This window comes from Aythya ferina (genome assembly GCF_964211825.1).
Source record: "Aythya ferina genome assembly, chromosome: 5".
Classification (NCBI taxonomy): Eukaryota; Metazoa; Chordata; class Aves; order Anseriformes; family Anatidae; genus Aythya; species Aythya ferina.
Genome location: NC_140301.1, coordinates 27,982,704 through 28,008,862, shown reverse-complemented (window position 1 = coordinate 28,008,862; position 26,159 = coordinate 27,982,704). Strand labels below are relative to the sequence as shown.

Genomic DNA, 26,159 nt, shown 5'->3' with positions numbered 1-26,159 from the left:
CTGAGCCTGACCTCTATTAGCTTACAGCCTGGCATGGTGTTGAGCCCCCCCAGCAGCCGCAGAGGGGCTTGCCCTGCTCCCCAGGCTGGAGGTGGAAGGAAGGGCCGGTCACTTCCCCACGGCAGGCTCCGGACACCCGAAGGGGCAGGAGGGAAGGCAGGTGCAAGAGGAGGTCATTTGCAAAGCAAGGCCAGCTGAGGACAGCAAGGCCTCCTGAGGGGTCCCCACCTCTGTGACCCAACCTGGTGCCACAGCAGCTGGGTGAGGGGTGCATGGTGGGAACGGCTTCTGATTTAGCAGGGGATGCACCAGAAGAGAGATTTCCTTCTACAACACAGGGTGGTTGGCAGAGGGATGTGGGAGCTGCGGACGTGCAGAAAGGAAGCGGAAGATAAGGCAGCTTCCTTGTCTGCGGGTTCAGCTGCAGTTTGCAGGCAGAAAGACTGAAGCGAAGAACTTGCGTCCGCAAGCCTTGCCCTTGAAGACAGGACACAGCGCGTGTATTCAGGGCCCAGGATAAACTAAAATAGAAAAATATGTGGTTTCATTTCACATTTTAGCAGTAGCTCATATTTTATTCATAGTACCTAAAAGGCCAAAGTTCCTGTGAACGAAGAAATTCCCCTTTTTTCTGTGCAGGTTTCAGAAAAATTAGTCAACAGCAGAATAACGCTATTGATCTCAAGAGGACTTCAGCCACCAGCCTCTTAACTCTCCAAGCAGCTCAGGCAATCCAGTAATTCTTCACCTTTTATAGTCACAGGACTAGTCAAGCGAAACGTTGATTGGATTATTCAGCTTTAATTACAAAATGCATTCAGACCAAAGGCATAGTAATACCTGGTACATATGTACACATTTCTCTCAGTTATAACACCCAAGACCAACATGCAGTCTCGTCCTGCTTTGAATCAACCACTTATCTCTGACATCACTGCAATATGCACAGACATCACGACAATGCTTAAACTCCCCTTTGCGCCGAGGACACCAGACTGTATTTTAGGAAGTACTTGGACATCCTTTAGCATGGACAGTACAGGAGATAAGCAAGACAAGGGAGGCAAAAGTGGAACCTCAGGCAATCAAAGCCTGGATCCCACCACCCACCACCCTCCCAAAAGAGCAGCAATGGGTCACTTTCTCCTTCTTGCTGCAGAGTTTGGACAAGGTGGATAAATCACAAGTTATTTTTTTTTATTGCTGGTGAACTCAAAACAGGCAACTTTAATCTGCTGAGGAAGAGCCACATACAAACAAATGGTTAGGCCTTGTGCGTTTGTTTTCTTTTTTATAACATAAATGTCTCTACAACTTTAGACCAGGTCCTGAGCTCATGCTGAGCTCCCCAAAACCCTTCTGATGTTATCAGAAGCATGACACATATTAAAAAGGGAGATTTTGCAGAAGAGACAAAGCCACATTGCTCAGAAAGGAGAAGTCTAGCTAACTCTGCTGCATTAGGTACATGGTAGTAAAGCAAACACGGTGATATCATGAGCTGTCCAGGGAATTATTTGAATTGATTTAAGAATTTGCTGGGTCCCTTTCTGTTTCTGGTGTGCAAGCTGCAAGTAAAGTGCACTTCTGGGTGTAAATTACAACTCTATGAGGATGTAATATCTAGGTGGTACATCAGACATTACTGGAAAGCAAACTAAAATAATTGTTACAATGGCATAAACAATAAGGATAATGGAATAAGGTATCATGTGCTGCTGGGAAACCCATCCATAATTTGAGCACCTAACTATTATATCACTGTGAAAGAACCACATCATTTAGTGGGGACATGACTGTGTAACTGGGTTAGCTTTGTGAACACCTCCTCCCTTAGCCCCAGCTGCAGCTGGTACAGTCACCAAAGGATCTTGCTAACCCCTTTTGAGAGTTTTGCAACAGCTAAGGAGAAAGCAGGGATCCTAAGGAAGTTTCTATGAGGCTGAGGGTTTCTCCTTTTTGCCTCTTGTACAATGCCAGGTGACTATTTTGCCTTGGTCTACACACCTGAGACCATCAAGGCTGATAAACAACATACTGTTTCTCTGGTTTCGTAATACTGGCATCACAGCAAGAAAATAGAATCTGTTCAGTGTTTGTTCTCTTTTAATTTAATGATCTCTAAAAAGGGAACTCTAAATACCCACCTAAGTATGCTGAGTGCTTCAGTAGACACTACACACCCCAGGGCAGATTTGATTAACTCCTTGACACCACTGTTTTTGTGTGCCCGTTGCCAGCAACGAATGTCATGTGAGAAGGGGGAGGAGAGGAATAAAATAATTGCACTCAGTGTGATACAAGAAGGATTAATGCTGCCTTCCTAAGAGCAGAACCAACAACTAATTCCCCTCACAGGGCCAGAAGTGCTTTTCCCCTCAAGGCTGGATGCTCCAGGGCAAGAAGCAGCTACACAGCCGAGCACGCCCTCTCAGAGGACCAACATAGAAAGAACCTGGCCACTTCCATCACAGGAGTGGAACCCTACAACCATACAAACACGCTTGCATTTCAAGCTAAATTCATCCCTTCTGCAGCTCAGTTGACTGTGATGGAAGAAAACCCCAAATTAATCTGGCCCTACAGGACCATTACAGCAAACCTGCCTCAGAAAGCTGTCAGGAGTGAGGTACGTCTGGCAGATGGCAACTCCACATTCGTGGCTGACACTGACAGCACAGACTTCCCAAAGCAAATGATTTAATCTGTGGCTGCCAGTATCAAACACCTTCTCTGCACTGCAGCTTTCCCCATACTCCACAAATGCTGTCTTTAGGACAAATTTCAAACTGCCCCCATGCAGGTAGCTCTGAAAGGGAGCCACTGCACTCCTGCACCTCCAGCTCTACTGCTGCCCTCACTGGGACCTCATAACTCACGCAGCGCTCTTCAAGGAGGGGTTTGTTTGTTTGTTTGTTAAAATAGCATGTCTCCCTATATCAGACAGCACAGCACAGCTTTTGCTTCCTCCAGTAATTGCCATGAGAAAGGTTTGCTGTGGTTGTTGAAAATAGATTTTGGGAAGGAAAAGCAAAACCTCTTGAAACACTGGGGAGAACACTGAGTCCTGGCTCAGTTCTGCCCAGTGCTGAAGGAGGTGGCAGGCAGTGCCGGAGCACTGGATCACAGGTACCACTTTAGCCACGTGAAGATTTTGACCTTTAGTCAAATACAATGGGTTGCAGCCAGACATCACCAGAAACAGATCTGGGAAGGCAGGCAGAAAACTCTTGTGGCATGTACAGTCTCTACAAGATTTGCACGGTTGGGATGGGAGCTGGAATCTGCAGCAGCCCTTCAGACAAGTTCTGCTTTGGGGAGACAGAGGAGATGGGAAGACTTATGCTATTTCTTGTGCCTTTTACCAAGATTCAGATTGCACAGATTATGGTAAAATTCACTTGGCAAGAAAAGGCCTTTATTAAAAAAAAAAAAAAGAAAGAAAAAAAAATTCTCGTGAGTATCAGGACTGAGATTTCAAGAAGTACAAGATTTGTATAAATTCAGCAAGATGTCCAGCACCAGATCACATTGTGGTGCAACAAAGAACCTTGGGGGAGGCCAATGGGACCTCGAGAGGGGAACACCATCTACCTCCCCTGCAGACTGCCAGTCTTAGGTCCCTCTCAACAGCAGACAGATTTTCCTTGTTCCTGCAGCATCTCAGGTCCCACGGGAGGTATTGGTTGCAAGCAAGCACCTGAATATTGCCTAATGGAGTAAGCCAATCACTAATTTAGCTGGCGCATCCATGCCCATCCACTGATTATGTTTTTCCTTTTTGAATGCATTTCCACTGGAGCACTTCTTTTCTTCTTTCTCCACATGAAACGGTAAGCCAAAGAACTGCTTTCATCTGTAATAAGTTAAAATCAGAAATGACCTAGCTAACAAGTAATTGATATTGGTCCTTGGAGCCCAAAGAGTAAAATCCATAGAAAATCTATTGGTTCCATTTTTTCCGGTATATCCCATGCACAACCCCATTAGAAAAATGGGGTTTATTAATCTTATCATACAGCTAGGAGCAGTACCTCAAAGCCAGAGCCGACAGTTTGTTGTAGAGGTCTGGGCTCTCTCAGATTGCTAACCATGGTTCGGACTCACTGTTCAATCTGTCTTCACGTGGCCGTTGGCCAAGGCTACGGGGACGGTGGGGGCCCCTGGCTCAGCAGTCTCATCAAATCGCAAGCGCAGGGTGTTTCTGATCACCAGCTGCTCCATGATGAAAGAAGCACAAAACCAAGGAATGGCATACTCCAGGGTGATCAGGCCCATGAAGTCAAAATCAAACTGGGAATAGTCCCACGGGCAGGCATTGAACTGGCGTAGGATGAGGCCAGTGGTGAACTCCCAGAGATATGTCCAAAGGGTGTAAATGAAGCAGCGCAGCAAAATGTTACACTTGTCTTTGAGATACAGATACATCTTCTCCACGATGAGGATGGAGGTGCCATAGATGAAGAGCGCCCACACACTGGTAACACCCGGGAACTTCCAGTTAAAGTTGACCACAAACTCCCAAGCAGCCGTGAACATCACCTCACAGAAATAGCCGTGAATGGCATAGAGGTACCATCGGGAGAAAGCGGTCAGAGGCTCTGCCGCAGCCATCCTTCTGCACACACCCCAGCAGGCACTCTGAAATGAAGACAGGGAGAGGAGTCAACAAGGAATTCACAAGCCCTTATCACCCAGATGGCAACATGCACAGAGCTGTAACAACCACAAAGCGCAAATTCTAAGAAAACTGAGTTTTAAGTTGTTGCACTTTCTCAACTGCAAATTTAAGCCTTGAGGAACTAAGATTCAGAAGGGACCTGGACAATGTCTACTGCTCTGCCTGAGGACTGGGATGCAGCTGGTTTTCCATCTGGTAGCAAGGAGGGAGCTGAAAGGTTCAAGGACTTTGCCAGGGGTAGGGCTACCAAAGAACTTCTGGATGGAATCATCAGTAGAAAAACACAGGCATCTCAAAAGAAGCACACATCACCTTCTTGCTCATTTAAAGCAGCAGCACTGTCCCACCTTTTCTGCCTCTAACATGCAGTTTTCAATGCAACAGAGTGTTAAAAACCTGAGTCCCTTCAGCTGTCTCCTACAGCCTCAATACCCTAAAAGTTTATTATACTGAAAGACTAACCTTTGATAGAAGCCACAGACAGGAAACTGGAAGAGAAAGTTTTGAGGTTTAACATTTTCCTGTACCGCACCTTGCATCTATGCAGCTGAACTCTTACTTCTTCTTGATAAAGATTTCATGCATCATATCTGGGAGCTGGAGAATAGTCTTTTTTATGCTCTCAGACTGCCCAGTACCAAGTCAAAAATGACAAGAGAGCCATTGAAATCCACTCAGATTTGGCTTCAGGACAGCAAAGCACAAAGGATGAGAATAAAAAGGAACAGCTGAGCATAGAGGTGGTTAGTCATGACAAAAAGGAAATGAAAACAAACTCTATTTGTCTCTACAGGAAGAAACTTGGTGAAGAGGTTTTTGAAAGGATACGATTTGCTTATCGCTGAACAATTTCAACACAATTAGTTCTTACGCTTTTAGTATAAATTTACAAGGTCCTAAGCATTGCTCTCCCATGCTACCTTCACTGGCACAAGCTGCTTAGGCATAATTTTACTGAAGCCTGACAGATTTACACCTCAGTGTGAATTTGACATCTTTTGGTTTTTAGAAACTTTTATTTCAAGTTGAGTTTCTCTTGACTCTTCATCAGGCACTACTTAACTTCTTTGCTCTGCACATGTCAACCCCCCCACATGGTACAAGGTGCTAGGAAGAGTTTTCTTTTGTCAGAATAGGGATTATACAGCCACAGCATGAAGGGAGACATTTTTTGTATCTGAATAGACAGACATCAAAAGATGCAGAGGCCTCAGAAGTCATACCTATTGCTAGGTGGTAAGGCACCAGGGAAATAAAGAACTGGCATTCTCCAGGGAACAAAACAACTGTGAAGTTTTTACTGAACTGCCAACAGTTGTATGATTTTCCTCTCTTTTCAATAAATCTAAGTTATTCTGCTTGTGTGGCTTACTCCTTGCACTTCCCTCTACACCTTTATTACATGAAATGTATTTAAACTCTGATAGCAGCAGGCATCCACAGCATGCAGTATTATCTGTAAGGTTTTCCTTGTAATTTTTGAGATTTCTTTACAAAGTTGGACCTTTAACAAAAGAAGTTTTCTAAATGCACAGAATTTCCTTCCCTCTCAGTCTGTCCCTTCTTCTTCCAAGCATCCTGCCACCAGTTATTTCTGTTGCCTTATGCCTGCCCGCCAAAGCCTCACACAAATACAGCCAACAAGACTTGTCTTCTACCCGTGTCATTTCCCCCATGCAATGAAGATCTCTTTCCTGGATTTGTGCATCACATAATAATCACCCATTTCTCCTCTGCTTCTTTCTTACACTTTGCAAGGTATCTAATTCCAACACTAGAAGCTTGTGGCTAATAACTGAACCACAAAACCAGGTCTGTGACAACCTCTGCAGTGCAAATGAACCCCTTACAACAACCAGATTACGATCAACAACAAGAGTTGATTTCTTTTGAATCCTAAGCCTTTCACCACAACTGCAAGAAGTCAAGCATCAATGTGCTAATACAGTCTCAGCATTTTTCTTTTCTTGTCAGGTGTCTAGTCAGCTGAAGCTTGATGGGAACCTCCTTCTGATGTGCTTGAAGGACAGCTCTCACCTGCTGCCTGCTAATTAAAAGCATCCCTAGGCAGGGCAGATGCTGAACGGTGGCAGCCAAATATAATCTGGTGCTGGGCACTAAGCAAGTCCGTAAATCATTAGCTCCTTCTGTAAAACATTTCACTCAAAATAAGACAAAATTGCACAGTAAAACATAGAAGGGAACAAATGATACCCTGGGAGCCACATCCCATCCTTGCACAAGCTGTGGACACCACAGGGTAATGGTTACAAGTCGTTTGGGCATTTACAATAATGAACACTGCAGCCATTCCCAGTATCATCTGCCAGTGATACCAAATTGGCTGACACTTGGCAGGCAACACAGCAAAAGAAGCTCTTAATAGGGAAATGAGGGAGAAAAGTACTGTTTTATTGGACAGCAATTAATGCCTAAGAACCACGCAGGAAAGTAGTTGCAGGACATTAGTGGGAGAGGCATTCAGACAGCAGGCTGGGTTCGGCAAGATGCAGACTTATGAAAAGCATCAAATAGATAATTGATCTTGGTTATACAAGACTTTTAATGGCGTGACAGTAATAAAGACCAAAAGGCTCTAATCATACGGTAGCTATTCAGTCCCCTGAGGAAACCAAAAGGCATTAATCAGTGAGGTAGCTACAGTGGGATGGGCAGCAGCTTCCAGAAAACCAGAAACACAGCTGCCACCAGCACAATTGTCTCAGCAGAGAGCAAACAAGTCGTGGAGACTGCACGTGGATGGCAATGCTGGTACTGCTGCTGCTCACACCGCGGTGTTTTATGGAAAACAGGGGGCTGCTTATCTCAAGGCTGTGGAAAAACCTCCTATCACCAGCAGATTATATTTCAAGCAGCTAGAGAAGGAGCGCCTCAAAATGCAATATTATTAGTAAGACTGAACTAAGCCAGCTCAGAAGTTTTCCCTCTCTCCCCAGGACCTTCTTTTCCAACTTGATGACAGAATGGCAAGAAAGAAGGCAAGTCTGTGGAAACCACACCTGGTCCTCAGAGGAGCATGCAGTCCCTGTCCAGGTGATGCTGGTGAGAGCATGGGGGCTGAGAGCCTCTCCACACACAGCAGACAAAGACAGGCTTATAAGAGGAAGACTGTGAAGAGCTGTGCTTCTCTACAGAAATCTGTCTCGGAAGATGAGGGCAGGACTCTGGTTTAGGGCTGCAAGAAAAGGTTGTAATAACAGCACTAAGATTATCCTTTTAGATTTTAGAACACCAACTCTAAATGGACATTCATCATCCGTTAGGTTGAGTAAGATGCAGATCAACCTGACGCACCAGGCCAAGTAAGGAGACGGGCTGTACATCCCAGACTGTCTGTTTCGTGTGTGAGACACTTCTGTGCAGGGGGAATGCTTCCATACACATTTCCAGTTTTGCAGCCCAGGCAGACAACAGGCAAGTGATCAGAAAATGGCTTGATGGGAGGCCAAGAGATAATGGCAGATTTGTCATGCACGAGCACTGCAGGGGAGGCATCAGTGCCTGTCCTATTCATGCCTGATTAAACCCTCTAGCACTGTCTGGTTCACTTTCTTTTCTCCAAGGGCTCTCCTTTGCAGTGGCTTTCTGTCCATTTCTCTTCTACCAAGCCAAATTGAGCTTCAGAAAGTCTCTCCCTGATTATCTCTTGTCCCCAGCAGAATTATTTAGACTCACAGCCTCTGGACAGTTACAGTAAGATGCAGTCAAGATACTCTGAATTAACTCTGAAATGCTAATAAAAGAAAAACTTCCATGAGACAATTCTTCTGACTGTCAGCCTTAGGCTGTTAATTCTGGCAGCTGCTTGATTCACCACAGGTGGGAATTTCAACTGCTGCAATAAGTTCCTTATTCTTAACATCCACTTGTTTCTGCAGTAGCCAGTTAAAAAAAAAAAATAGGACTCCATTATTTTAAAAATTCCTATCTGAAGTGTTTACTAGTAATATTTAGTTTTGTAACGTTCATGCTCATATTTCTAAGGAATGTCTTAGATACATCTATAACCTTGTGTAATATGTCATAATTACTTTGTAATTTGAAAGAGTAACTGCAGAGAGAGGACCTGCAGCAGGATGCTTCAGTCTCTCCAAATGAGAGAACATCAGACAGCTCTGAGATAGATGGCACTGCCATTCCCTGACGGTAAGCTCTGATATGCTGTTTCTTCAGACTCCTCTTATTCAAACAGCATTTATATAAATGTAACTGCTTTTTGAGCAATATCTTTTTAAATGTAATTCTTCCTCTCTTATTTTCTATTTTCCCCTGCGAGTACGCACTAAATCAGCATGCCAGGGACAGCATTGACGTGCTGCAGATCTGTCTTCAGTCTTTTCATACAATTCTCACACAAACCATTGGGAGTAAAGATTTACAGAACACCAGCACTGGATTTGCCCCAAGACATTAGTTCATTAGTGTTTAAAGATTTATGCAGCAAAGTCTTAGCAGTACTTATGCACTGAAGTCATAACTCTGAGGAGATATTCATCCTTCAGGTAACCGAGAGCCTCAATTAACCGCGGCTCAGAAAATAGAATTTCAACTCCACTGAAGTGTGGAATAGTTCCAGCAAATCGATTAATCAAGCCTCACAACGAATGCTAAAAGCATGCCACAGACAGATGTCTCTAAATACAGACTTGATGTCCCTTTCTTAGCGCTTTCAGGATGGATTTGGAGCTCTGGGATTTTGGTCAGTTCTGATGTATTAATGCTTTTGCTGCTTCTTTCTCTGGACTCCATCCCTATCAGGATGGGCACTGTCTCCCTTCCTCAGAGTTCTACCAACACACCGTGTGTTGCCAGTTAGAAAGCACAGCCTATTTCCAGTCTGCATCTTCCCCCCCCCCCCCCCCCCTTTTTTTTTTTGTCCCTATCACCCTTCTCTTACAAAGTGCATCATTTCCCTGCCACTCCTGGTTCCTTTGCCCTGTTCATTCTGGACCTGCCGGCAGCCTCTGATCCCTGCCTATCTGTCAAATCTGTTCTGAAGAGAACTGGGATTCAGCTATAAAAAAAAAAAAAAAGAAAAAAAAAAAAAGAAAAAAAGAATGACGACAAAGGAAGATTAAATGAATCCAATTATCAATCTAAGCCAAAGGGATGGGGAAGTGTGGCTGTTACCAGTAAAGCCTGCGTGGGCTGCCCAGAAGGCACCGCTTCTCAGCATGGAGGAAGGTAGGGACATCTTGGGAGGGAGCAGTAGAGAGTTTAGAGGGGGGAGGCTTTTCAAAGAACAAAGAGAAAACGTGAAGACATTAATAGTTTAAAGAATTTTCTGACTAACATGATCTCATGAACGGCAACAGAAATGCAGAAAGCTGAGACTTCCCATGCCCTGCATCATGCACAGCATCACGTTACTGTAACAGACCTTTGCCCACAGCGACCACCCTACCCCAAGAGCAAGCAAAGCAGCAGCTCTTCACTCACAGTGACCAAGAGGGATGCTTGCTGTTCCAGATACAAGTTAAGACTCCTCAATTGTCAAGCATGCAGAAGACCCACAAGACAAACCTGAAAAATGGCTGAGATCACACTCAACATCTAGAACTATTATTCCTGAGTCTCCCCAACATCTCCAAGAAGGACACAACCTTACCTTAAAGCCTGCTTGTAGAACACTCCCCTGTGCCTCAACCTGTCCCAACAAGGGCTCCCCAACAAGCAACTACCCAGCAAGGGCCCAAGGGCCTCTGAAGCAGCCCCAGCACAGAGCACAGCTCTGAAGCCAGGGACCTGCTGTAGGAGTGGGCAGAGCCCCCCCATCAGCCCTGCAGAGGAGGGGACCAGCCCTGCGGAAGGTGTGCCCACAGGGAGCCTGCACAACCAGCCTGCAGAATCTGCGGCAGCTTTTCTCCAGTTTTGGGCTGCTCAACTGCTGGTAAGCCTTAAAATAACGCTTTAACAGTAGCCCAGGTTGACTTTATTCTCTGCAGTGAGAGCAGAACTGACTTGCAAGAAGTGATTTTTCCAAAGCTACTGCAAGTTTACAGCCTAGATCTCAGCACTGTTAGTTCCTGGTGGGCAACTGCCTGGCTCTTCACTGCCCGGACCTTCATTTCAAACCGTGCACTTATGTACAGCGGCAATCCACATTCACAGCTGGCTTTGAAAGCTTGAGCTTAGCGTGTTGCATTAGCTGCCTGAAGCAAATCTGACATTCAGAGAACATAATGCACATCATGGCTTACTAGGAAAAAGCAACCCAAAACAGAGTAATGAATGGAGAGCGAGAATTTATCCTAAGAACATGCTGAGAATGTGTAAGCCGTAGCCAATATCCTTTCCAGTGCCACTAAGGAGCCTAGAGACATAAAGGAGAGACAACATTAAGGTCAAGACGTGATGCCTATCTTATATCATTTCTTAAGGCTGTTTGGAAATTCAGACAGTTATTTTTTTGAAAAAGTTTTTTTTCCCCCCCATCTTCTTTTTCTTCTCAGCAGATGTCCCCTCTACCCCATCTTCTTTCCAAAGCTAAATGAAAAACAAATACACCAGTCCACTCCTGATGAACAGCCCTACAATAATAAACTGATTTAGACAACTCAGAGGTCAATATCCTTCTGAGAATAACAACTAAGTGTGCTTCACCCAACTCTTCTGAACAATCTGCAGCAACAAGCCACAATCTGCATGCAGTGGAGAAAAGCCAGGTTTGGCAATAAGAATGACCAGAAATCCAAACACATTTCACATTGAAAAGGAAGCTTGGAAGAAAAGAGTCTTATGAGCACGGCACTGAAGTAAGAGTATCTAAAATCCTAGCCTGCTAATAGTGTGACAAAATCCAAGTCACTTAAATCTGTGAAGAAAAGCAGTGTAAAAAGACAAAAAAAAAAAAAAAAAGAACTGTAGACAGATCCAAGGCAGCCTCTCCTAGCCAGCTGCAGGAGAGACTAAAAGCAGCATTTCAGAAGTTGGCTGCTTCTTTTACTGGAGCATAAAAAAACAGCTTCTAAAAATTCTTGCTATTTATACACACAACTGCAAAGAACTCTTTCCTTCTCCTTTTATTACTCTTCTCCAGTGCACAGGCCTTTATAAACTTCCACTGTTCGGCTGTCAGTAGTTAGCTGGTAACTGGGTAAACACCTACAGCAAGAATCCCCAATGACTCTTCATCTGAGGGGGGCCAGAGCTGCTGCAGACCATAAAGAAATCTCACATCTTGGCTTGTGCTGAGTTATATTTAAAGCTTGCAAGCAGAAGACACCGCATGAAGACAGATGAAACGAGAGAGAGAACACTTCAAGCACCTTCAAACAGGGCCCCAGACTGTCATCAAAATGGGAAAAAGAGAAAAACTTTCTGAAGTCTCTTCGTGGCAATTCTACATAAAATTATTTTCCTCCTCAATATTTTCTCCTCTAGCATTCTGTGAATATATGTTTTCATTCCTAACATCAAACTACCACTAGGACGTGAAGTAGCTAGTTCTTCCAAGTGCTATCTGCTACTTGTCAGGCCGTGAATCCTCAAATTTCCTCCTAACAGCCCTTGAGGAGGAAACTTCAGGAGTCCCAAATTGCTATTTTTTTTTTTTCACCCAGGGAATCCTAGTAGCTCCTCCAAAGTGGTGGCTGTCTCACCTCAATTTCTGGCTTACTCCAGTTCTTAGAGGTAAAAGTATCCTGGGAAGGAAGGGTACAGCAGGATAAATCCCAGGCTCCTACTCACCAGCTCACCACGTCTGACAAGATCCTCAAGCAGGAACCCATTCCTACAGCTGGGAAATGTAGCTCTTCTGAAGCAGCTTCCCGGAGTTTCTCCCAGTAGTGCCCACCCATTAGCTTACCATGGGAGTTACTCATGCCATCACTGCCTTGGCAAAGTACATGGTCAGCAGCCGAAATCCATTGTACGGCCAAATAAATTAGTGGTGAGTTTTGTTCTCTATTGTTCATGTTTATTTCAGTTCTGAAAGAACAGCAAGCAGCCTGTGACTGCTATCAGTGAGTATATCTGTCTTCACAGACCAGACAAATTTCTCTGTCCTGAAAAACAAGTTTTTGTTTGTTTGTTTGTTTTGTTTTGTTTGTTTGTTTGTTTGTTTAAAAAATCATGTTTTAGGGCCTGGTTCCTACACAGCAGACATACTTCTCCAGTGTTGGGTAGTTCATTGTCACTTAACATCTTTGTAAAAGCACGCTTACATTTTCAGTGCTGTTATTTCCCCAAAGTATCAGGAAGCTTATCATCTGGGTTACAACTACATACACACCATCTTCACTTTCTATGCACTCCTGCCATTTTCCTTTTTTGTAAACATGAAGCAAGAAATCCTTCATAAATCTCCGATGTTTGGTGGTTTATAGTCCTCCTCAGATCAGTCTTTTATCTGACCGCGTGCTTTATGTCCCAAGAAGGCAGCACCAGAGCCTTCCCACAGGGAAATCTGGCTGAAATTATCAGCCTTCCGAAAGGTGGTAAGCTACATATGACCTCTTTCAAATAAAACAATAACTTGACATCTGCGCTCCGTGTGGAACTGGCATTTGCCCATCTATTTCCACCTACCAGTCAAGGAAGCCTCTCACCTCTTCAGGCATCAGTTTAACTCCGTGTCAGCCCTTGAGCTTTCACTGCCTCATCCGACAGCTCCCTCGTTCTCCACTCAGTCAGCTTATGAAGGCGCAGTCCCAGAGGCATTTCCCAGCCGTGTTCTTCCAGCAGCAACATGTGCTCCCAGCTGCAGCTTCATGCACTCCAGCTCATGAGCCAGGGAGCCAGATCATAAGGATGCCCTGCTTGTCTTCTGACTACAGCTGACATCACCTTGGTTCCTGTCCAGCTCTTTCTGAGCTTCTTGCTGCCCCTCTCCCAAGTCACTGAACTGCTCTCTCACGCTCCAACTGGGACTGGACCAGAGATATCTGCTTTATCGAAGGCAAACCAACACACTGCACCTACGTGATTTTTAATGCTATCTACAGAGGTACACATGTATCAAAATACACAGGCACACATACATTCTTATTGTTTGCTTTATTTGCTTTCTCTTCTCCTCTAATTGACAGGGATAGATTTTTTTCCCTATAATTACTTCTTATTATGGTTGTTGTTTTTTTTTGTTTGTTTGTTTGTTTTTTATGTTGAAGTGACCTTCTGCAAATGCTATTACTGGATTCAGGATTCCTACCTGTGCCTGCCAATCATTTATCACAGCTCCACAGGGCAGGTTCAGTCCCAGCCTTTACACAGCCCATATGAAAGTATATCCATTTAATATTACATCTCTTTCTTCCACATTTCCTTTTTTGACTGCAGCATGTCCAAATGACCATGCTTTAGTGAACAGCTTCCCTGCTAAAACTAGTGAACAGATTCCTTGCTCACAGGACAGCATTTTCACAAATAGCCTGTATTTATTAGTTATTGTTCATATAAGACTTCAGATTACTTGAAATAAGACGGAGAAGTCTATACATACATGTACAGGGATGCTTCAGATACTTCGGTATGCCAAGTCCAGGAATTCATCTTTCATAGCACAGGGTAGCTCAGATCATGAAATAAAGCAGTACCACCACTGCTTCAGATTGCTTTGCAGATTTAGCAGTTTGGGGGTGTGGTACATGTTCAGATCCTGCTCTTATTCACCCCCTAAGCCAGATCTGATGTACACATTTAGTCTTCTGAAAAATTCTAAACCATCTCTTGTGGATAGCACCTTTCCAGCATCTCCTTCAGGACCAGTGGAATTTAACTGTATCGTGTTAAGACCACCTACTTGCTAAATACCTGAAAAGGGAATTAACTCTCTACCTTTGCAAGCTTCTACCTTAGAACAGAAAATCCATAAGAACTATTAACTCTAATCCTAAATTCAGCAAGGAGGTTAAAATAATAGTCACCTCTTCATTCCTATCAGCTGTCAATCTGCACAGGAGATATCTTCCACTCTCACATGGAGAAAGATGGCACAGTCATGAAAGGTCAATGCACAAAGACAAAGGGACACCTGAGTTGAAGTCCACACACACAGCTGCCGCAGTAAGAGGTGGAGTGATTTTCTTCCTTAAAACTGCTACCGTATTTGTGTTGGCTCTCCTAAGACTCAGGGAGCCAAAGAACAGTAAGAGGGGGAAAGTTGGTGAGAATTAATTGGGAAAAACTTTGCAAGAACTTTGCACTGAGAACAGAAGATGGATCTAAAGAAGTAGGGTGGAAAGACTCTGGAGTATTTGTAGAGTAGAAAGAAGCAAGTAAGAGTGCACATGTAGGAATAAAGCTGTAAGTGTATTAGTAGCAGAATCCTTGTAGGAGGCAGATGTTGGGCAAGTAAACTCATCGCTGTTTCGTAACCACTAACTTCACCTAAGCAGATCATAATGAAGATCCATAGCTCTCTGCAGCTACTACAGTGAGAAGACAAAACCTGGATACATGTTCTACCCTGCTTCTTTCTACCGACCCAGAGTTTACAGCCTCCAAACCAGCCTGCCTCAGAACCTTGATGGGCCTAGAAAATGTATTGGAAGAGAGCCTGTTTTCCTTTCATTACTGACCTGCTGAGCACTCACAGAGAAGAGGCAGCACTAGATGTGGACAAGGCGTCTAAACCAGAGGAGATGGGGCAGGCATGTAAAGACCCTCTCTCTGGCCAACCAGGGCAACAGCCAGAAGACCTGTGAGAGCTCCACTGGAGCCATTTAGCCACATTATCTTCCTGCATTAGCACACGTAGAAGCAACCCATCTGGAACAAAGAATCAGAGTTTTGTTGAGTGGCAAAATTAACCTGGCAGTACAGTTACAGCCCTGGGCTTAGGAGAGATTTGCTCTTTGCAAGTCTTGCTTTGGAAGCTGAGTTGCCATAATACAGAAGAATGGGGAGAGGAAGGGAGACAGTGGGATAGGGATCCAAAGGCTGCTCTACGATGAAAAATAACCTCGAAAGCACTGGGAGAAAAGTGAAAGATTACTATCCTTGTCTGCATTTGCTGTCAGAGAGCTGACAAAACCCCCAAAACAAAAGGTGCCAAAGTAAGTCAGAGTGCTTCTTCACCAGTCTCTTGTCTCAGATGACTCTGCTCAGAAGACTAGACTGGAAACGGCTTCCCTTGACATTAGATGCAATTTTAGTTTCATAAAAAGTAAATTCTACTCTGCTCTGCAGGCTGGAGTTCACTCCGTGCTACTCTAGTTCAGCACTCCCTTCTGTCTGAAGAAGCTGCAGCATGCAGAAAGAGAAGAAAATGACTTCACAGGGCCAAACTATCTCCACTGGCCTCTTTTAGCCTGAGAAAAATGGGAAGACAACTATTTTAAAGCCAGTCTCCCCCAGCCTGGCACTGCAGCAGCGCACGACTATCAATTGACTAACACCACATGAAATGCAAGCAGCAGGAGAAGGCTCTTGGGTACCAACTCCTGCAGCCTCAGCCCTGGGCTAGCAGCACATCAGTGGCTGAAGGCTCCAAATGCCAGATCCTGCCATTGCATCCATCTGTCCCAAACGCTAACGTTATGGGTGAAGTGGGAGACAGGAGGAAAAATACCACCTTCCTAAAGCAGCAGTTTATTAAGACAGCCAAGTCCCTTGCATCTCCTGTTGTGTCAGAGTACTTCACAGTTAAGACATTGCCACCACAATATGTAGCCAGGTATCAGACAATGCAGGTACCCAGGGCCTGTACAAACGCCAGCCAGCCAGTGCCTCAAAAGGCCATGTCACACCACGACATCTTTCCTCATTCACTACTACTGCAGAAGCAGCAAAATTTAAAAAAAAAAAAACAAAAAAAAACAAAAACAACAACAACAAAAAAAAACAGAATCCTATTGTTCTGTTACCTGGGCTTTAAAATAAAATGTTCTAAGCCATAAAATTCTTCTCTTTTCTAATATATATTTAATTTGCAGTGATTGACAAAACATACCCTCATAATCCAACCACAGGCGCTAAGTAGCCCAGGTCCTTGGCCATCTCAGAAAAGAAACCAGACACCAGTTGACTCATTTTTTTTGTTGTTGTTGTTGTTTTTAAACTTGCCTCTGGAAGCTGCTCTTCCCAAAACAGATGACTCATACCAATACAACACAGCTCATGTTCTCAGGCTCAGAATTTCTCTTTTCCTTTAAAGAAGCACAAATGTAGCTTTGGACAGTCGAGACAGTACCTTTCCCCAGCCCTGAATTCCCCTTGCAAAAATACTTTGATGGTCATACAGGGGCTTCAGGAACACGTGGGGACACGAGTGCAGAGAAGGTGCAGTTGGTAGCCAGGTGTCTCTGTCTGGCAGCTGGCGTTGCGACGTGCAGTGTCTCCACTGCTGGGCTCCACAGGCAAAATGCTGGTGCCAGGGACAATCAGACCCACTGCAGACCTGGACCGTGTTCTCAGTAACTTACTACTCCAGCCAGATCAGGGACAGAAACCTGACAACTTCAAAAAGCTTCAAGCCCCAAGGCAGCCTTAGTATCTGAAACTTACTGTTCTCCACCACCACCGCCCCGTCATCATCAGTTGACCCAACCAAACATACTACCACACCTTAGAAAACCACGCTGTGCTTGATCTTTGAAGAGAAAGGAATACTGAACCAAACGTACCTCAGCTGGTTCCCAGGAGAAGTTACTGGTGAAGTTTCATGGCAGCCTACTGGCAAATGCTACGGTACGCAGGACGCTCCCAGCTGTAAGGCTGGTGGAGATGTTACCTACCAGCCTGTGCTCTACAGTCATTTACATCAGACAGGAATGCATAAGAGGAAGTGGTCAGATAACTACTTCCCATCCACCAAGTTCAGTTCTTTCTTAACACCTCCTGTAATTAGTTTCTCTCATTTACTAAGCACTCCAGTAATTGCTCTGTACTTGCCAGAGGAAGCTTACTGTGCTCCACACCTGGTAGGAAGGACTTAGCTTCCCTGTGGGGCCTGGGGAGCACAACCAGAAAAGAAAAAAAACACAGCCCTGCCACTCTTTATAGCAGGAGGACAGAATGGAGGCAAACCCTGGGATGTTCTGGAGGCTTACACGGCTGCAGAGGCCTTTTCACTGCAGGGCAATTCACCTGACTTCATTCTATCCAACTGTAACCTAACGCTTTATCCAGTTACCGTGTAATTGTCCTTTTGTGCTTACACAGAACGGCCTTGGCCAGGGGTGACAGAAGCGTCCTGCCCAGCTAGTGACCTGTCACAGAGCTCCAGGACAGCATAGGGTTTTTCCAGAGTCAGACTGTTTTCCATCTGGGTCTTTCTGCCCAGCTGTTCGTTTCAGGTGCCCTTAACTCCTGACTCATGTTTTCAGTTTATTCTGCAATTTCCTGAAGATAAAAGATAAAGATATACTCTAAAATACCGCTTGTTATTTTAGGAGACAGTTGTTAGTTAGGCAGTGGGGAGCTGTGTGCAGGCACAGAGCTCTCACTCGTACTGACTGAAACGTACCTTTACCGGGGCACACTTGTTCTTGGAGATGCAGCCTCCAGTAACCTGCCTCACACCGCTCCTGCAGCACGATGGCGTTCTAACAAGTGGATTATTTGCATGATGCAGTTTTAGCAGCTTTTGATTTTCATATAAACTTTCCCTCTCGCTATGTAAACATACCCAAATTCATTCATGGACCTCAGGCACATAACGATACCTTAGATACAAGCTTTGTCTCTGCAGCCTCTCATTGGTAGTTAAGTAGAGCCTGTGATGACAGCTAGAGATGGATATCCTGGAGACAAGAGCAGAGCCTACACATTCCTGATGGAACCATTCCTGCACCTTTCCCACACTCCCTTAGAGGTGTTTAAAGCATGTAGAACCCTGATTTATCCACCTCAGTTAAACACCAGAGATTATATAGGATAATTCCATGTCTTATAAGTTTTTTTGGTTTATCTTATTTTCCTTCTGGGCAACAATAGGTACCTCATGCTTCTGGGCAAAGTGCCCGCTGAAAAAAGATGCCAGCTCTCTTGTGTGTGTTGGAACCATCTTGTGACAAGACTAAGATGGAAATCCTCAGTTTCAATTTTGAACAGTTTGATCCTGATCACATTGGCTAATGGGGAAAATAACTTAAAAAAAAAAAAAAAAAAAAAAACCACCACTCTCCAAAAAACCCAAACCCTGAATTCTTTTAAAACGATCTTTAGAATCTGCTCAACAAATACAGCATCAGGTGACCCACAGCAAATGGAACCAGAGCAGCAGCATATGTTGTCCCTGCTTATGTAAAATGCTTACGAGCTGTCATTTTGGTGCCTGAATCGTGCATCTGCTATTGACAGTCCTGGAGGCATACCTTCTGGTCATCCTGTCCGTTCCTTTCTGGAGGGACACGTACCTGCAGCATGTGAGGACTTGTATGACAGTCAGTGGGTATCTAAGCAATACGCTGTCAGTGGGATGAGTAAGAATTTAAGTTCTTATCACCCACCATGACTAACCCAACCTGAATATGCTTCCATTATGTAACTAATCTTTATACATACAACAATAAGCCTGTCACATCGCACACATGCCAAACAGCAAGAGTGCCACTAATTTGCACAACAGTTTATAGCAATGCCAAGGTGCTCAAAACAGCTCCCCAGCCATTTTCCAAGCGTGCTGTTTGTGCTCAGACCCTTACTAACTTAGAACCTACATCGTGCCTACACTGTAGCTGACCAGCTTGCTTCACTGTATCTTCCTTGTTGTCTCTCAGAGTTCTCACAGCTGCAATGATGCACAAAGTTAACTGAAATGCTGCATATGCAGAGGTAAATTTTAAACACATGTGCCCAGCTAAGGCAGTAGTCCACGTGTGGAGGTTAGACACAAGTTGTTCTAGCAGCATACATCCATTCCTGAAAACGCACAAGAACTAGAAGGTGACTTTTCATACCCCATGCTGAAAACAGTTTTCTAAGGTATTTCTCACTTTCTGCCTTAAGTCACTCTCAGTCACCTGAATGTAGGCACTCTGACAGCACATTACAACGTATGAAGCTCTGCGCTGCAGCCACAGCACTGACAGATCCTCCTTCCTTCTCTGGCTGGGTCTATGATGATCAGCATACAAACACAGGGAGTTCCTTCTGCTGCCTGGAAGCAGCTCCCTTTCAACAGCCCTCCCTCATCATCCTCCCTGGCAGAGCCACGGAGTGTGAAGAATTCCAGGAGTCTGATTAAGAGCATGGGAGTTATCAGGTGGCAGAGGCTTTAGAAGACCGGGATGAAGTCTCAGAGACTGGACCACGCATCAGAGGATGCTGCAAGGAGGTGAAGCTCTTTTGCAGAGCTGCAGGAAGGCTCAGCACTTAAAAAGTATGGGATGCTGGAGATCCAACTCAATACTTCTCATGCTGGGAGTACAACTAAAGTGCCATGTACAATATTGTAGCTCTCCCAGAGCAATTCTAAAAGACGTTGAGATCTCTACAATGAAGGGTGGGGAAAAAAGGAGAGAAGCGAGAAGCATCTAGGACTCAGATGGAGAAGCAAAAGGACATTCCTAAGTCAACACCAAGGTGGACACATGGATTGGGTTGTCACGAGGCTGTGCTGTCTCATGAGGCAATATGCAAATTGATGGCAAGTCATGCAGTGGTCCCAAGGGAGACGCAAAAGGCTAAATAGTACAGTGCAGCAACACGGGACTCGTGAAACCTCAGTTTTATTACTAGATTTGCTAGGATCTGAGGGATGACCTTGGATGAGTCACCCCATCTTCCTGTGCCTCTGGCTGCCACCTGGCTAATTAGACCAAACTATTTGGTGCAAGAGCTGCCTCTAGCTACAGCTTGGTGTGGCAGGTAGCACCAGTGGTCAGTGACCTGGCCCAAAGCCACGCAGCACTACTGGAATAGGGAGAGCACCTGCAGCCAGCCGCCTGCAGAAGTGCTGAATTCACACCGAGTTAAAAAGGCCGCATGACTAGGCGGCTCTCAGCACCAGCTTCGTCTGCTCAATCATCTGTGTCACGTGGATTCCTGAATTTACCAGAGTTTTTTTTTCCAGGGAGCCTGAAGGTGCATCTCTGAGCCAGATACACGCATTTGTATTTAACAGCATCCTCAATAAGCTGCTCTGTACAGCAGTTGAGTGAGTAATTAAAGGAAATGGTGCTGCAGTAAAGCTCCTCATCAGCAACCTAATTAGCATTCTGAAAATAATTAACATTCCTTTCTATAAAGGGAACAGATGACCCATTACATCCATCTGACAAGCAAAACAAATGCTCAAGGTAAGGGAGCTCTGTTCCGGGGGGGGGGGGGTGAGCATGAGAAACATCCAGTAGCAGACACTAATGCCTGTGACTCATGAGGAATGGCCTGTGCAGGTGGGCAGGCAGGACTGGCATGGGTCTGATGTGTACATCCTCTCTAAGGTGCTCTCTCCTCTGCCTCTGTGACCTGCCAATAATACTGAAAAATTCTGCACTCCAACATCTCTTGAAAGCCAGATTTACATGCTCTCAAACTCAACCACTTACAGTCACATACATCTCTCTCCATATACAAGAATTCCCCAAAAGGTCAAAACACTCCCAAAATTCTCATTAAAATAAATGACTTTATGTCACATGCAGCTTATTTCTGTTTTGCACAGGAACAGCTGAGGCAATGATTACACAAAGCATTAAGCACACATGCCCAGTTTCACAGGATGGTACTGAGATCAGTTAACATGCTGAAAAACTTAGGTATATGTTCCTTGATCAGTGCTTGTTTGAGATCAGCGTGGATGAGCAGAGTCACAGATGCACGTACACGTGAGAAGTAAGCAAAGGACACAGGTCAGCATATCACTGACTGGTACAAGAACTGTGGCACTGTCACAGCATTATCACACGCATTGTTACAGCACAGGACAATGGAAAGGAGAAATAAGCCATGATACAACCAAGCTTCCTGACATCCACGTATTCAGGTAACGTGGCGAACATAATAAATGACAGACTGGCAGTTGCATTTTTCAGCCATTTCTACGTTTGATGTACATTTACACTTCCCTGGCAGAAGAGCTGAATACTCACAGCCTTCAACTGTGACTGCAGTGAGGCAAAGCTCAGCCGTACAAAAGCTTCCACAGTTACATCACTATGGAAACCACAAATCCACCGCCTGCTCTGTTTGTCTACTTCTTTCTCCAGTTTAAAAAAAAATAAGTATTCTTCCAGTCTATCCTCTTCTCGCTGCTGCCCAGACCACAGGAGGACAAACCCTTTTTACAGGTTGGGAGTTATAGTGACTTGATTGAAATGCCTTTGAGTTTCCTTCCTCAGAGCTTATATTTGTGGAAGAACATTTGAACTGCTCTCAAAATGAAGTAGGGGACATTACAAGTCACCTCTAAGTGCAAGGATTGAACTTTTGCTTTAAGAAGCCCATCATTTCTGTAGAAGTTGCTAGTTACAGGTAGCTTTACCCACACTAAAAGTGTAAATACCTCTCAACAAAAGTCTAATAGCCAAGAGCAAGTCTGGAAGATTTAGAAGGAAAATGGGGGAAAATAGTCAAAACTCCGCAGTATGGTATGCTTGTTTCAGCCTGGGTACATGACATGGCTGAAGCAATCTTCATACCAACAAGTCAGAGGGAAGAAGCAAAAGAGAGTAGAAACCCCTCCACATCTGTGTATTTTGTGCTGAAGAACAACCTCTGAATAAACCTTCAGCAAAGGTTTCTCTCACCCTGAGCTCCCAATGCACCTCTTACCTGAGCTCAGAGCAGTTCACGCTATGAGCAGAGAATTTAGCCTCTGAAGTTTCATAAGTTTTTGGCACCTCTCAGCATCAGCTGCCAACAAGGTTTCTAACTACTACGCAGACAAATGACCACTAGTAAATGAGTCGAGAAAAAAAAATCAAACATATTTTATAGAAGTTCCCAATATCTTCTTCACTAAGGTGCTCCACATGGAAAGAAAAATCAAATCCTAGCTGTGCTCAGAAGGCTAACAGCAGATGACCCCCTTACCACCTTTCGCAAAACAGGCCAGAGGAGTCAACACTTCCACCTTGGTCCTGACTCATTTCCCCTACCTCACAGACAATTCCAGGCTGCTATTAGTGGACGCATCCCAGTTTTGCTGGTGCTACTTGAGTTCTTACCAGCAGCCCACAGGACGATCAAAGGTTACCGCTGTGTCCTCAAGGATGTCACAACAACAGTGCACAAGCCAGTTTTGTGGAGGGCAAGGTGAGCAGAGTGCTGATCACAGCCTGCAGGGTCATGTCCCCGTGGCTGTGGAAGCAGATCTGTCTCCATCTCCGGCAGCCAGCATCCTGAACAGCCAGAGTGGATGGAACATACAGGAGGCACTGGAGGAATGAATTATTCATAGTCTTGTTCTGCTGCCAATGGATCTATGTTTTCTTGTGCCCATGCGGCACTCAGTTTTTGTTTTAACAGTAATAGGAGACGTCTGCGCTTCCTTTGATGGCTCTTGAGGGCATGCGATAAGCAGCATTTGCTCCACTCGCAGCAATAGCACCATACACCACAGCGCTTGCCAGACACGGCTTTCTTCAGAAGCACTCAGAGCTGCATCGTTGACAAAACGGCTGGATTTGTTCCAGGGCTCAGTCCAGCAGCAGCAACCTTCCCGGGAAGCTGCTGACACTTGCTTTGTCATAACCTTGCAGCACTGGCCCGAGCCTTACTGCTCAGCAGATGACGTGTTTTGACCAACTGAAGCCCCGTGTTGGGCTGCACAACCAGCAGCACGAACACACCCAGAGCCCGAGGCAGCAGCTGACCCCTCACCACGAGCATTGCCGCAGTTCAGCCTGCTGCTTTCCTCCAGCAGCTGACTTGGTCAGCTTGGTCATTGAGAGATGGCAATGAGACCCCTGAGGCAGAGGACAGGCTGAGGGAGGCAGGTGCTATGCAAGTCTGCACGTGGAGGTGGTGCATAAGGAAAATTCAAAGCGAGCTCCTAGTCAGATAGAGCACTGTGCACGACCTACCATGAAGCCTCACCCACCACACAGAAAACAAGATTATAGCTTGAACTGCAAGCCGTGTCAGAGCACCAGCACCTAGCCCCCTGTTGGGCACCACACCACGTACCACAGACTCGCAGAGCGCTCTGAAAAGGCTGCAGGGTGTGCAGACTGCCATCGTGGTCCCGCAGTGTCCAGCCCATCTGCCAGGATCAATGTAAAGCTTTGCCCCAGGTTTTAAATCACCTTCTGATTTGATAGCATTTTACATCCACTCTAGGCGAGTGTAGCAGGCTGCAACAGACAGAGGCAAGCTGAGCCTGAGAAGATTAGCAGAGTAGCACGTTGGTGAATCAGGTGCAGAGACTGCACTGCTTGGTAGGGCCAGGAATAGACTGCACATCATCTGACTCACACCTGGGCTTCTACCAGAGAAATCAACCCTCCGCTCTTTACCTACTGCTCTCCTTTAGTTCAGAGACACTGTTCCACTGTCCTGATTGTTTTAACTGCCTGAGGCCGTGTGTGTGTGAGGTTTTAAAGAGACAATAGCACTGGAATAAGTTTGGCAATACAAATTACGAGCGATCAGAACAACGTGACACAAAGCAGAATGAAATCAAGAGCAACGTGTGCAAGCAGTGACCTTATTTACACCTCCAGAAAGCAACTCAAAGATTGAACTGGTGGAAATCACTTCACCTCTTGACCATCACCCATCCACTCTGCACATTTGAATTTCAAAGGTCACGTTCACAACCCATTCACCTCTGTGCTTGGAGAACTGCTCTGATTTTCTGCCCTAGAGCCCACTCCCGCTGCTTTCAGCCCCCAGCTCTTACCTCTTCTGGGGAGGGATCCTGGAGCTCTCCCGCTTTTGGGCCCCGCTTTGCTCCTGGCTCACAGCATCCGCAGAGCAGCCGGGTTGTCTCCAGCAGGTCCAAGCCTCCTCAGACGCCTGCCGCTTCCGAGCCCGCTGCGTGTGACCAACAGCTAATACGCCGAGCAGGCAGCCTTCCTAGAGCAAAGCAGCACAGTTTTATTTCAACCGAGCGCAGTCTAAGAGGCTTTAGGCACCGAAAGAGCTAGGTGTGCAGAGAGCTTAGCTCCAGTACATGGGGTGTGGGAGGCCTGACCCCGCAGAGCCCCAGGTGTGCCTGTACCTGCCCCTCGCCCGGGCTGGCTCCTGGCAGCTGCCTCTCCCCTGCCTGGGCTGGGTCTTTCCGCTCTTCACTGTCCCTCTGGAGCCCAGCCACAGCAAACACCGGGGCAACTTCACTGGAGCCAGTGACCAAAGGTTCCTCACCACTGCCATCTCAGCCAAGGTCTTGTTTAACCCTTGAAGGGTCTGCCAATGTTCTCTCTTTTTTTTTTTTTTTTTTTAAGTAAGCTGCTGACTCCTTTTCATCCCAACCCTCCTTCTCCTAACATTGCCTGCCCATCTCCCCCACATCCTCACTTCTCCCAGCATCTCTCATTTCTTCTTCCCCCCTCCATGCCTTCATGTAGGCAGGTCCCTGCCACTGCCCCCCACCCCAGCCCGTTTCGGGGGCCACATGCGCCGCTGCTTCTCCCCTGCTCTGGCGAGGAGACTGCCTTTCGCCTCTGCATCAGGCTCAGGCAGCAAGCAGAGCCCGCGAGCGTCTCCATCTCTTCAAGCACTGACATTTAGGATGCCACGCTCCTGGTTTTCACATAAGTCACACCTTGAGGTGCCAGCTCCAACACAAAAATATCCAGCACCGTACTAGCTTCAGCCTCACAGATCTTACACTCGCAGGGCTTGTCTACACATAGACATTTTCTGGATTAATTGCATGTGAAGACGTTACAGAGCAGGAACATTTACGTGCCAGACTGCGTAACAAATAGGATCTTCACATCATCCTGATGAATCTGAGTTTTTGAGCACCTAAATCCAACAGTAATTCAAGAGAAACAAAGTATTTTCTCTTAAAAAAAAAAAAAAGGACACCACACTGTTTTTATTTAGATAACACTGAACTACAAAAACACTCCAATTAAAAACGCAGATTGAATAACTAATCCTCCCCCAACAAAACCTTCCCACCAAGATTAACGGAGTGATGAATAGCATAAAACCACTAATTAAATCAATGTAACATGGGTATTATAGAGACACATTCAGTGCTTTCTGCATGCGCACCGATTCTTGCATCTACTTCAGAGCCTCTCTTAGTAGTTGCTATTTTAACAGCCAGGTATTTGTACATCGGATTGGAAGAGAAGAGAACTTCGTTGTTAACCAGCTCTGGTTTAAATTGCTGTAAACTTAATGTTCCCACAAATGACTTGCACGTATGCTACTTCCATTGTACGTGTTTTGCCACAGTTGGGTATAGGTTTCTGCTGAACTATTCATCAGACACATGTAAACAACATCTCAAGGAGTATTTCCAAGAAACGCTTTTTATAGAATACTGGGAACCTCTTTTACATAGTCAGATCTATTTGTCTGCAAATTGATTTGAAAAAGAGTGAAGAACAACAGGCTCCCGGCTCCTTCAATGCACACACCTGAGCATTAGGAAGCACACTACTGCACCTAG

General features: G+C 45.3%; 2 protein-coding genes across 9 annotated transcripts in view; both read right to left on the bottom strand.

The window, feature by feature from the left end:
• The window catches only part of RAD51B (RAD51 paralog B), a 459,905-nt gene extending 435,336 nt beyond the window's left edge, over positions 1-24,569 (bottom strand). For all 8 annotated transcript variants that reach the window (XM_084519471.1, XM_084519466.1, XM_084519474.1 and 5 more), the window contains exon 1: positions 24,432-24,569. The gene's annotated coding sequence lies outside the window, so the exon portion shown is untranslated. The remainder of the gene's footprint in view (positions 1-24,431) is intronic.
• On the bottom strand, positions 782-24,571 carry TMEM229B (transmembrane protein 229B). Its single transcript, XM_084519481.1, has 2 exons — positions 24,432-24,571; positions 782-4,641 (listed from the first exon to the last, which is right to left on the bottom strand). The coding sequence occupies exon 2, from the start codon at positions 4,612-4,614 to the stop codon at positions 4,111-4,113; it is 504 nt and encodes a 167-aa protein (XP_084375607.1). The 5' UTR covers positions 4,615-4,641; positions 24,432-24,571; the 3' UTR covers positions 782-4,110.
• Positions 24,572-26,159: the final 1,588 nt, after the last annotated feature.

Coding starts and splice junctions, on each gene's coding strand:
- TMEM229B (XM_084519481.1), bottom strand. CDS start 4,614: ATGGCTGCGGCAGAGCCTCTGACCGCTTTCTCCCGATGGTACCTCTAT.